This window comes from Dermacentor silvarum, chromosome 7, assembly GCF_013339745.2.
Source record: "Dermacentor silvarum isolate Dsil-2018 chromosome 7, BIME_Dsil_1.4, whole genome shotgun sequence".
Taxonomy (NCBI): Eukaryota; Metazoa; Arthropoda; class Arachnida; order Ixodida; family Ixodidae; genus Dermacentor; species Dermacentor silvarum.
This window is the reverse complement of record NC_051160.1, coordinates 135427655-135440673: the sequence shown is the minus strand read 5'-3', so window position 1 is coordinate 135440673 and position 13019 is coordinate 135427655. Positions and strand designations below refer to the sequence as shown.

The window sequence follows — 13019 nt, the reverse complement described above, 5'->3', positions numbered from 1 at the left end:
GTTGACATCGGAAGCTGACACCATCTGGTTTGCAATATGACCTAATGTTAGCTTCAAGGGACTATTTAAAATACCATCTTTGTGCTAGTACTTCTCCTAGCCGACAATAGATTAGGTGTTTAACTAGAGTTGAGAGAGGTGAAGTCCGTTATACTAGTATATAGTATGTATATTGTTACGGGCAGGCAAACACAACCGCAAAACGTATTCACAGTATATTTACAAGGTGATCAAGCGTCAACCATATGGCCGAGAGCGCACGCCAAATCATCAGCGTCTTCTTCATTGATGCTCCTCTAGATGAATCATACCGTAACATGACCCCCGGCTGCTCAAGCACCGTCACGGTGCTTGCTATGATCCAGGCTTTCTTCAGCTTCCACATTAAAAGGAAGTGCCTGGAATGCGTCAGCGAACCGTAAAAAATATTTTATAGAAGTGAACTGTCATTTTTAGAAGCCCTTGGTTAGAACTAAGCACGTTGATGCGCCGCCTGCATGCGATTGAAAAAAAAGTCTTAATCGTTAGCTTTATAATGGGGTTACAGCGCTGTTTTGTGTATCGCTTAACCATTATGTTTTATGGTGTTGTGGCTCTATACACCACGTGTCATTGTCGCGAATGTCATCTTTTATTCGAGTTTCATCATCGTTTACAATCCTTTTATCGCCTTTTTTGCCTGGTTACCATGAGAATTTCGACAACGTGTGGGTTACGCCGCCAGATATGCCTATATATTGTGTGTTTCTTTCAATAAAACATCAGTTGTTAGTAAGCGCTCGTCCGTGTCTCTTCTTGTGTCGTCTGTTTGGTGCTTTAATAATTCAGTAACATGCACCAACTAGCCCAACAAAAAGTTCTGCTTGAGTGGTAAGGTTTAAGGCGGGATAGGTGAACAACGTGAGTAGGTGATGAAATGGTTGGCGAGGAAGACTCGAGCGGGCCAATCTCATACGTGACGTCTGTTACACGGCGTAAGACACGGTAGGGTCCGGAGTACCGCGAAAGAAATTTTTCTGAGAGTCCAACACGCCGAGTCGGAGTCCATAGAAGCACAAGGGCACCCGGAGTATAGATAACGTCGCGATGACGGGAGTCGTAGCGGAGCTTCTGGTGGCCTTGCGATGTAGTAAGGCGACGGCGAGCAATTTGGCGTGCCTCATAAGCTCGGGAAATGGTATCACGAGCGCACTCAGTTGGCAAATGGACGGCATCGGGGATGATAGTGTCAAAAGGTAACGTTTGGTCGCGGCCAAACAGAAGATAAAAGGGTGAAAAACCAGCAGTATCATGACGGGAGGAATTGTAAGCGAATGTAACGAAGGGCAACGCAACATCCCAGTCTTGATGGTCAGATGAGACATACATAGAAAGCATGTCTGTAAGCGTCCGGTTGAAGCGCTGTCAAGCCGTTAGTTTGCGGGTGGTAAGCCGTCGTAAACTTGGGTTTTGTCGTGCATGAGCGAAGCAGGTCATCGATAACTCTGGAGAGAGAGTAACGGCCACAGTCAGTGAGGAGTTGGCAATGGGCTTCGTGATGTAAGATGACATCGTGTAGTAGGAAATCAGCGACGTCCGTAGCACAGCTGGTAGGGAGAGCGCGTGTAATTGCGTAGCGGGTGCAGTGGTCCGTAGCAACGGCAATCCATTTGTTTCCAGAAGTAGAAGTCGGGAAAGAACCGAGGAGGTCAAGGCCAACTCGAAAGAAGGGGTCAGATGGGACGTCAAGGGGCTGAAGGAGGCCAGCAGGAGACTTAGGTGGTTTCTTTCGGCGTTAGCAGGGTTCACAAGCAGCTACGTAGCGACGAACGGAGCGGTAAATAGCGGGCCAAAAGAAGCGACGCCGAACGCGATCGTAGGTCCGGGAAACTCCAAGGTGACCAGCGGTCAGGGCGTCATGTAGCTGGCCGAGAACGCTCAAGCGCAGATGCGTAGGAACGACGAGCAACAGTTCGCGTCCGTCCGGGTTATACCCGGACGGAGCGATATAACGTGTCATCTTTAGGCACGAAGAGGCGAAGGGAAGGATCGGGCGCTGCAGAATCCAGCTTCTGAATAAGCTCACTTAAAATGGGATCACGGCGCTGTTCATCACGGATGTGGCTTAAAGCGGAGAGCGAGAGTACACATGCAGGCGTGTCATCGGAGGCTTCAGGCGGATCCACGGGATTGCGGGACAAACAGTCAGCATCCCGGTGCAATCGGCCAGATTTATAAGAAATAGAGTAAGTGTATTCTTGGAGCCGGAGTGCGCAGCGACCAAGACGCCCAGTGGTATCTTTAAGCGACGAAAACCAGCAAAGTGCGTGGTGATCGGTAGTCACAGTGAAATGCTGGCTATGTAAATAGGGGCGGAATTTGCCCACCGCCCAGCGAGAGCAAGACACTCCCGTTCTGTAATTGAGTAGTTCTGTTCGGCTAAGGAAAGGAGACGGCTGGCATAGGCGACAACACGGGCATGCCCATTCTGATGCTGGACTAAAACAGCGCAGATTCCGTAGCCGTTGGCATCGGTGCGGAGTTCTGTTGGAGCGGAGCTGTCGAAATGAGCCAGGACAGGTGGTGTAGTGAGCGACGTGATGAGGGTAGAGAAGGTGGCAGCCTGTGCAGCACCCCAAAAAAACGAGACGCCTTTCTTCAGTAAGTTTGGGAGAGGACGTGCGATTTCCGCGAAATTCTTCACAAAACGACGGAAGTAGGAGCACAGTCCCAGAAAGCTACGAACTTCCTTTGTGCAAGTCGGAACGGGGAACTGCTGCACAGCTCGAACTTTGTCAGGGTCGGGGCGAACACCGGTTGAGCCGACGAGCTGACTGAGCATGATAAGTTGCTGACGTCCAAAGTGGCACTTAGATGAATTAAGTTGCAGGCCGGCTTTGCGAAAAACAGAAAGGATAGAAGAAAGTCGGTCGAGATGCGTTTCAAAGTTCGGTGAAAATACAATGACGCATCAAGATAACGCAGGCAAATAGACCATTTAAAACCGCTTTTTAAAATGACCAGGGAACTAAAAGCAGAGGAAATTGAAAGGTTCAGCCAGTTGACTGCTGAACGCGCCACACTTACATGACCGTGTGCAATACTCTACCAAATAAACCACAGCAGCAACTGTCGCCCTGAACAACATTATTTGAATTTGTGCTTACTAGAATGTATACAAGAACGCAAGGACTGATTTTCATTTCGAACAGTTATTATTTCAAGCACCATCTCTGCACTGCGATAATTAAATTACACAATCAGAGCTCATAGTGCTTAGCGATGTTCATTTCCGTATAAGTTGACAAGTATATGCTTATAGTTTCCTTCACCTGCAATGTATGTGCCTTCGTTCTCATCGTAGATGTTCATCATTCAAATCATTTTCGCTCAAGCAACACCCTCTAAACAATTCATTTGCCTTTATTGATCACCAGGATTTGCGCAGTTAAATGGTCATCTTTGGAAAACAAACAAAAAGTTCGTCATGTCTACTCTGCACGATATGGGATTTGGAACCAGCTCTACAGAGGAAAAATTCAAGGTAAGAATATAAAGAGAGGAGCTCTCCTCTTACATTCGCTGTGCTCACCGTGATATTGTGTAGCCCTCTTAATCTCAATATTTACCTGTTATATGACGGCCCTATGGAAGTTGGCAAAATTTCTACTCAGAGTGGCATTTCAACTGAACTTCCTCCATAGCCACTTCCTACAGAAAATTGGAATCCTTCTTACATAAATGGGAACCCGCATCATGTGGTTGCGGTGAACCAGATCAGGACATATCGCAGCAAAGGCCATAACTGTTAAATTTAAAACCATCCTCTCGTTAGGGACTATTCTTTAATCATGGCCTTTTCCAGGCATTGGAAGAAGGGCACTATGTGCAGTGTGGAATTATTTGTGTTTTACAACGTAGCTTCAAAGTGATGACTTCTGGATGGGTTAAAATTTTTCATTGAGTTACTTTTTTAAAACATATCTTATCAGTATGACGTCATATCACCCACCATTTGATTGTATTTCATTTTTCTATGACAATCAATGTTTGGTTGGTTACTTTCACTTCTAGTCAGTCATAGTTCTTTAACCTATATAAAAGTGATACGGGGTAAGAGAACGCAGGCAATCGCAACCTCTACAACCATTTTCTTTGTAAATGCATCGATCTCTGCCATTACCGTAAGTATGAAGGAAAAAATATATTTTAATGACTCGACTATTCTCGCCTTAGCTCCGCTGGCAGGAACTGCGCACAAGAACGCAACCACCATCACGATAGTTATGATGAGAATAAAGACAAAGAAAAGGTGGAAGGAACGGGATAGTTCTCACGTTTCAATTTTTTGGTAAGATAATTTTTTATATACATACAAGTTGAGGTTCTCTAAATTTCTCATAGTCATTCCTCTGCAAAATCACGGAAATTCTTTCCACGAGAAGATTCTCTTAGTTGAAAAAGTCTTTTCTAAACGGATAGATGTGTCTGATTCAAGGCTTTTCATTGAGATGAGTGGCACATCACGTCAGAGTGCTGGGCCAAAGAAATATCATGCCTTCAAATTGCCTTCTCAGATTTATACGCGGGCATGTGAGCACTGTACACAGACAACGATATTAGTTCTTTTCCTTCCCGCTGCCACTTATTGGCCTGTAACTTCAGCGTGAGGTCTCTGCATTACATTGAACTTACACTCACCGCGGAGCCATTCTTGACGTAATGGCAACATCAGCGATGGAACAACTTATTGGTGCTTCAAAATTCTGAAAAGGCGCTTCTCGAAACAGCTCGTTTGACGCGCACAGGATGGCGGTCGTCGCTCTAGAAATAGAATAAAGCAGAAGCGCATGTGCTTGTGGCGGTAGCCTTCCCACAACACGTTCCTTGCTACGTGCTCACTGCTTGCTGGCTTCCCCTCGTCTCAATGGTGCAGTGAGCGGGAGGTCGGCCACCATGAGTGGGACAAAGTTTGTATGTGGAAAAGGCTAGGGCGAGTATTTCACATATCATCTCTTTCAGACAAGAAATCAAACGAAGATTAACAAGAAATAAAAAATAGTGAGTCTTAAGCATTGTGTGGCTGTTTGCTATTTTAACTCTCAGCGATGCTCCCTAAACATAGAAGCATAGCCGGTATATATTGGGAACTAAGACGCCCCATTGAAAATGACGTGACCGCAGAATTTCACAGCCAGCCATTCCTGGATCTTGCCAGCCTTGGAAAATAACGAAATCAATTAGCAGTTGCAGATAACGACCCTGAGCACAGAAAGTCTGGCTGTTGACTCCTGTCACTTGAAGCGGCTTAACAAGGCCCATTATTGGCTTTTAAGGATTCTCACTCAGCATGTCGCCTGCCTGCCGGAGAAACTCAGTGGCCTGAATGGCATCTGACCACAGGCGCCGCTTATTTCCCTTTGTCTCACATGGTGATTCTGTTTTATCGGTTATAAAGAGAATGTTATAAAGAGAATGGCTTTGGCGTTATTCGCTGAAGGCGATAATGACAGCATACGCCTTTACCTACAGTGTTAGAGTGGAACCTGATACCCTGGAATCGATGTGCCAAAGGTTGATGAGGGTTTGGTGGTGACAAACTTAGGCACCCAAACATATATAGTGAGAAACATAATAGAGACACCAAATCGTGTTTTGAAATGACTCACGTAACTGGTACGTCTGGGCAGGCATGAAAAAAGAATGTCTGTGTTACTCATGTTTGCTTAACGCCTTTGCCAACCATGTATATGATCAGTGCTTCTGACCAACCCCTAAAATTTCACTGAACTTTTCCTAAAAGATCTTACAAGTTCAACGCTGCATAAACGAACCTTTTTTGACCTTCACTGGGTCCCCTGAAGAAGATTACTGGGATGCTCTGTGGTTTTTGTCAAGAAGGGTTTATTCACTCTGCACTTTGATTTCTCTCGACGTTAGGCACATACAATTGTCACTTTATTTCTATGTTTTGACCATCTCATTTTTTAACTCTTTTGATTGCCACAAACACTGAGCAGTCCACTTATTCCGCAACACGTGCGTACATAGTGTAGACGTACTTTAGAAAAGTTTGGGCGAAAGTTGTGGATGCGCAAGAAAAGATTTGCAATTACAGATAGTAGATATTTACTTATAATAACAAAGAAAGCATTCGGCTCAGTTGGAAAAGGGAGGAGCAGGCGTCCGACTCGTCCTACCATCATGCTTGCCCTATTCCTCTCAAGAAAACGAGGCAGAGCAAAATTACTTTTCGCAAGGAGCAATCATTGATAAATCTTAAAAGCACAGGGTCGGAAAGAACTCCAGAAATGCAAGGTCTGAATAATTTTTGTCGTCCTCAGACCTGCTCCGGTGTGTTTGGCTTGAGAGCGGCAATGAAAAACTAGTATTTACTTACTTTGTGAAGTCTAAAATGTTATTTACCGTTCTCTTGCACTCCATGTAGAGGTATAGGTAGAGTGACAGTATCCATGACGGGTTTCCTCAGCTAAAAAAGCTGCAAAGGTGTGAAAAATATTTTCGCCTTCCCACTACTGAAATTGTACCGCTCCTTCTGCCTCTAACCTGTAATTTAAAGCTTTAAAATCGGTGTGCACTTTGATAAGCCACAATTTTCATTCTAGATGCCTGTCTGTCAAATGAGTTTACGTAGCCATGATGTTTAGGTTTCTATGGAGTCGTACGCTTCAGCCTGGGAACGCGAAATTCACTCAACGGTGCCGACTTCGGCCATTTTCATGCGCGTGCATACAAGCCACCCGTTTAGCGTGTTGAAATGCTATGGTGAAATATGGTGGAGCGTACCTCAATAAGATTTATCTAGTATCTGGCGCGTCGATGCATCACAACATTGGATCAGTTTCTTACGCCGAGGCAGACTAGAACCCGACAAAAAGATTAGGCTCTGAGAGTGATTTCGGGCCCTGCGATGAAACATGAAAAATGCTTACCTATGCTTTTCTGCCTTTATTTTCTCTGTGTGAATGCGCCGTGAGAAAGAACAGGTAGGTTTTGTGTAGCGCTGGAGACGTTGCAAAATTATCGTATACTTCACTATCGTGTTTTCCACTGCTACTTCCATAATTAATATATTCGAAGTTGCCCGGGGTCAGTTATATTGTCGATAATGAGATCACCTCGGTGCACATTTTTGGACGCCATCTTGAATGGCGCAGCTGTTAAAATACGGAGCTTTTTGTGGATGAACCACATGAAATGCCGCCTTTTCACGACCGACATGCGGGGGCCACCGCGAGTAATGTGAAAACTCTGATCTGTGCGGCCATTTGCGAAGAGTATCGTTTCAAAGCTTCTGCTCGAGTAAAGCCGCCTCTTATGTGCACATTCGCGTTATCTTCCTGCTCCTGGCTTAGAGGCTGCGAAGCCAGCAGCTGCCACCTGGCTTCGGACATGCCCGGAGCTCTATGTATTGGAGCTCCCGCAAGGGATATCTACACCAATTCGTTTGTGTCAGTCTCAAAACAATCACCAGAGCGGTGCGTTTTATTCTCTTCTGTCCTTTTTTAAAGAGTGAAGCTGTTTAAGCTACCCGTAACTCCGTTATTCGTCCGAGAAAAACTGCGCCGAGCTATGATGTCACCTCGCGTTGCCTAGCAACCAGGAGCAGCTGGGTATAACCGGACAGAGCCGCGCTCCACTCCGCCAAGCTCCCATCTGCCTACACACTGCTCGCAACTTCGTTAAGGAGAGGGAAGGAGAGCACGCGCGCGGCGATTGCAATGTTTGGGAGAGAAAAAAGAAAATGAGAGCGAGAGAGAGAGAAAGAAATTGTAGCAGCACCTACGAGGCAACGCGCAGAGTTGCTGCCGACGCCATCCGCGTTTCCCGGCTTCCCCGCATTCGCGCCTAACGTGCGCAGTGCGGAAGGCGGCTCTGGTGGCGGCTCAATAGGTTTCGACCAGCCACGCCACGGCTAGTGTAGAGGTGCAGCTTGGCTATGACGTCACCGAGGAGATAGAGATCTGAGCCACCTAGACGGCGGAACATCTCTCGTTGACTCTGTGGTGAGTACATATACCCTTGACATTGGAGCGCGTTGCGCGGCCTAGCTAGAATATGCGCCTCGGCGGCGCGCCGATTTGGAATACCGTGCCGAGCAGCGCTCAGCATTTCCTAGCACAGCATAGCCAAGCCTAGTAAAACCTGGAAGAAGCTAGGTTGATCACCAGCTCCACTGTCTACTCCAGCCTTGCACCACTAGTGCAAGCTGCCCGCTTTTTTTCCTTACTGACGACGTTTCTAAATCGATTTTCTTTTCCCATGCATCTTCACAGGTCCCGTTGCAGTGGTTGATAAAACAATTAGAAGCAACCAATGGTCAGCCAACATCAGTTCGGCAGCACATCATGCCCTGTCTGGTCGCCAACGTTGCCTCCTTGTTTTTCCCGCCGACACTGTACACCGCAGGCGGCACCTTACAGCGTATGACCCAAGTTCTGGGAAAGCTGCCAGTTCCCTTATTCAGTGGCCAACTGTTCGAGACGACACCAGCCCTGCTCCGGAGCATATTGCAGCGTTTGCGGTTCACTAGAAGTGGCAAAGCTTGTGCTCTTATGAACGAATATACAGATTTTATTAGGTAAGCCAGTAACGCCTTGGCAGCGTTTACTTTTATGTACCTTGTAAGGCGATCTATTCCAACCATTGTTTAAGCTTGAGTAATAAGAAATACCCTAGTTTGAGGTAGAGGTTAACGTTTTATTCGAACGTAACTAATGCCCACCACCATGGCGCAACATGAGGAACAGCAATTCACATTATTTAAACAGAAGAAACGTGTACAGGCATGAAAATATACAGGCATGAGTATGGCAAAAACAACAAGAATACTATTGTCGCATTAAAATAAACACCAAGCAATATTATTAAAAATAAGTGTACAGGAATGGTTACATAGGTGCTTATAAGTATAATTTGAAGATTTCCTTAAAACATGCACTTGATTTTCTATCTACTGATAAACCATACAGAAATTGAGAAGGTTTTATTAAATATCTGCGCAACGGCGGTATATTTTCAAATTCGGGTGGTTTCTCGCAAGCCCTGTCCTTGGCATTGAATGGAGAATTGCAACACGAAGTGAACGAATGCACGACAAGAGCGACATACATGAGCGCTCGGCTTTGTCTCGTTACACAGTGTTCCTTTACTTTTCGCTACCATTATTCATAGTGAGCACGACTTATCAGCAGAGAAATCTACTACCCTTCACATTCTAGTTAGAGGTAATAAAATGTACCACGAAATTGTGAATAAATAGTCAGCCCAATTTATAGAGAGCGTTAATCAACTTCAGCAATACAGAGGCACTTACGCCGTGGGTGCTTCTCTGGTTACTCGAACGTAGGTACTCCCATTGGGCATTAATGCATAACCGTGCGCCATATTTTATACAACTTACTTCAGATGCTCACCGGAAAGCGAACATAATTTATTCCGTCAGATGCGCTCGAGGATTCAGTTATAAAGCTCTAGAAGTGTCATCCGGAACTGTCTGGGATTTCTTCGGTAGAAAGTAAATTCAAATGTAAAAGCGAATTCAAATCTTAGAAAGATGAACTATATTCGCCTGAAAACAATTGAATTACATTGCCAACACCAGTTACAGCTCATACGACAATTTAAGCTGTCGCAGTTGTATAGAACAGCAATGTCAGATGCAGTAAATATTATTTTGTGATAAGGAGGAGCCTGATAACTAAATCGAAGAGGCATTTCTGGATCTACTTCATGACGACCAAATAGTGTCAATAAGGAAAATGTAAGTATGAGCTAAGCAGATATTGGATTGAATTAAGATGTTGCAGTTCAATCGCGCGTATTCGCGATAATGCTGTGCTTGGAGAGAAAGAAGTCTGGGGCCACATTCACAAAGCTTTTCTTTCGTAAGATCGCTTTGGCATTGGTTGGCCGCCTTTGACATTGACAATTTGACATTGTGTAGACGGCGCTCTCTAGGTGGGTTTATGCATTTTCGGAGTTCATTTTGGAGTAAGATCGGAAAGTGCATTTTGAACGCTATTTATTGCACGAAAATTGAAGTTAATTGGAGCTTTATTATGCGCCAAGATGAAATTCAGTTTTCTCAGCCTGTTTATGGCTATATACCCTACAACCAAAACAGAATCTTATAGGCAAATGATAAAAAGGCAAGACCACCACGGTAAAGTTTTATTAGGACTGCCGCCAGGGGGCCGAGGAGCACAGTCGTACCTCACATGGACTCCTGCTGTTTTCGCTATTTTGTGTGGAACATTGCTTGGGCACTCAGCGAATTTGGTAACCTCGGATTCCTAAAGTTTCAAGGCATCGTTTGACGGCAGTCACGACGCAGTGAGTACACCTTTACTCGAATAATCGAACTTTGAATATTCTGTGACCGTGCGCTGTGAACATTCTGTGACCGTGGCACGAGCAGGAGACCAGCGGCTCGCGCCGGCAGGCCCGCTGTGCTCGCACAGTAGGAGTGAATCACGAAGAACCAGAATCTGAGGCGAAACGCCCACGCTTTTCTGGAAACACATATGGCGAACGTTTTACAAGAAGTTGACGTGAAGTTGATGTAGTTGATGTAGTTGACCGGGGCTAACTCTGATATCATACCACAGTGGACGTACGATGCCAATAGCGGCAAAACGACGGCTAAAGCCCACATCGAATGGCTACAAGTTGATCGTAAAGGCAGATCAGCCAAAGAAGACAATGAATCCACCGAAAAAAGAGCTATTGAAGTCCTGAACCCAGACCCCAAACCTCAAGCACAAGAACCACTGCCACAGCGTCAACACATTCTGAGGATGCGACCCTTTCCTACTGACGACTTCAAAATCGTCTTCCGCCCTCACGCAGGACTTGACCTCTCGAAGCATACAGTCGTCGCAGCAGTAGCGCACCCAGGATCTCTGCCCGGGGGGGGGGGGGGGTGACAGTTTGCCAATACCATCTAAACAGCGCTAATTTCACTTTCTTCGGGGGAAATTGTCAAAAAATGCGCTTTTTGCGAGTGTGCAGACGATTGCGCGTCTTACATCTTAGTTGCAGTACTCAAATGCGTAAGGAAAGAAAAGGGGTGAAACAAAAGAGGGGGGTTAAGTCGGCCTCAGGGGGGGGGGTTACAACCCCCGAATCAACCCCCGTCGGTGCGCCACTGCATCGAAGTGACACATGCCATCGGAAGATCCAGTGGTTTGGTCCAGCAAGACTTCCACGAGAATGTCCGTATACAAGTGCAGAAACTAGACAATGTGATCACCGCGAGCACGGTAAGTACCGAACGAGCTTCCAAACTGCAGCATATCTACACCATACAACTCGGCGGAACCCTCTATCAAATAAATCCCCACATTTGCCATTCAGACGATGTGTGCCGCGGAGTGATATACGGCCTCGAACCGGGTACAAGTCCCGCGGAGATCGTTACCGGCCTTCGAGTGGACTCAAGATACACGGTGCTCGGCGCACGCATGCTAGGATCTTCAACAGCCGCGGTTATCACCTTCGACGGACAGCACGTCCCTTATTAAGTAATGTACCAGAGCGGTGACTACAGATGCAAGCCCTACTGAAAATCCGTCCAATTCTGTTGAACCTGCGGCGCCATCGGACACCGATAGGATATCTGTCCTCAGCCGTGAGCCAACTTCTGCTACACAGGCGGACGCGATGGGATCACGGAAGAACATGACTGTCACCCGAAGGGCAAGATTTGCGGCGGAGACCACGAAACGACAGGCAAGGAATGCAAGAAGAAACTCCGTAACAACCCGCCCCCTACCAAGTAAGAAGACAGCAGCTTGACAACGCTCGCGCCCGAGAGAATAACTGGAGCGCAAGCACCGAAGACTTCCCCGCGCTGGTCACCACCTCGGACAGCTCGCAGGGGCCCACGCCTCCACAAAGACCTGGCCAGAGACGCTCTCACTCTATCCTAAGATCGCGCTCTACATCCCGCTCTCGGTCACGGTCTCGGTCCGTTAGGCGAATCACTTACGTCGCCGCGGCGAACGGAAGCAGCGCCTCGAATTCCTCAAGCAACACGAGCAGTTCTGACGAGACAGCCACTACACAGATCCTCGAACATAAAGTACAGGATCTACAAAGGACGATACAACAACAACCGGTAGCCGAGTGCAACACGCCTTAACTCGAGGACAGAGTAGCGAAGAGAGTAGAAGAAAGCATACTAAAACAGGTAGAAGCCAGAATAATGAAGCGGGTAGAGGAAAGGCTGCAAGCATATGAAGCGAAGATTCTCGACCTTGTTGAACGACGCCTTCAAGTCTTCGAGGAAACCCTCACTACGATGCTTCTCGCATCAGCAGACAGAACCATACAGACAGTGATAACAAAATTATGAAAAACGTAGAGCCACTAACCCGTACGGTCACCATAATCGATGCCAAACTGGATGGCTTCATGGCAAAACAACACAACTTCATGATCTATGCTTACAAGAATTTCGTGACTCATGAACATATGGCGGAGCAGTTAGGAACCAAACGCAAAGGACGGAAGACAGTGCGAGTGGCATCCGCAGGCGATTCTAGCTCGACAACGCCAAACCACCTACTCCAGGTGGAGGACAACCACCAACATGGCGCCTCCCAAACGTAGACATACCGAGTCGCTTCCCACCCTCCGCATTGGCACTGGAATTGCAGATCCTATAGACCCCGCTCGGCCAATCTGCAAAAATATCTCAAAACAAACAATCCTGATATAATCGCGTTACAGAAAACCAACACCAAGAAAATAAAGCTCCCCGGCTACAACACTCTGGCACACACTTCCCGAACCGCAATTATTGTCAAGACGACACTAACCGCACAGCCGCACGAAATTGAAGACACTGAAATAGAACACACCATATTGGAGGTGCTCCCGACTCGCAAGAATCAACAGAGCCTATACCTTGTCAACCTCTACAGCCCACCGCGAGAGCAGCTACTCCACTGCGACCACTTCGTCTGGGACATTGCAAGAGCGTTAACCGGCTTGTTGTAGTAGGGGACTTTAAC

General features: G+C 46.6%; 1 protein-coding gene across 1 annotated transcript in view; it reads left to right on the top strand.

The window, feature by feature from the left end:
• LOC119459195 (cytochrome P450 2C13, male-specific-like) overlaps positions 1-11783 on the top strand; it is a 120611-nt gene extending 108828 nt beyond the window's left edge. Inside the window, exons 5-6 of the mRNA XM_049671629.1 lie at positions 8277-8424; positions 11656-11783. Of these exons, the coding sequence (XP_049527586.1) occupies positions 8277-8424; positions 11656-11783 (276 nt within the window). The remainder of the gene's footprint in view (positions 1-8276; positions 8425-11655) is intronic.
• Positions 11784-13019: the final 1236 nt, after the last annotated feature.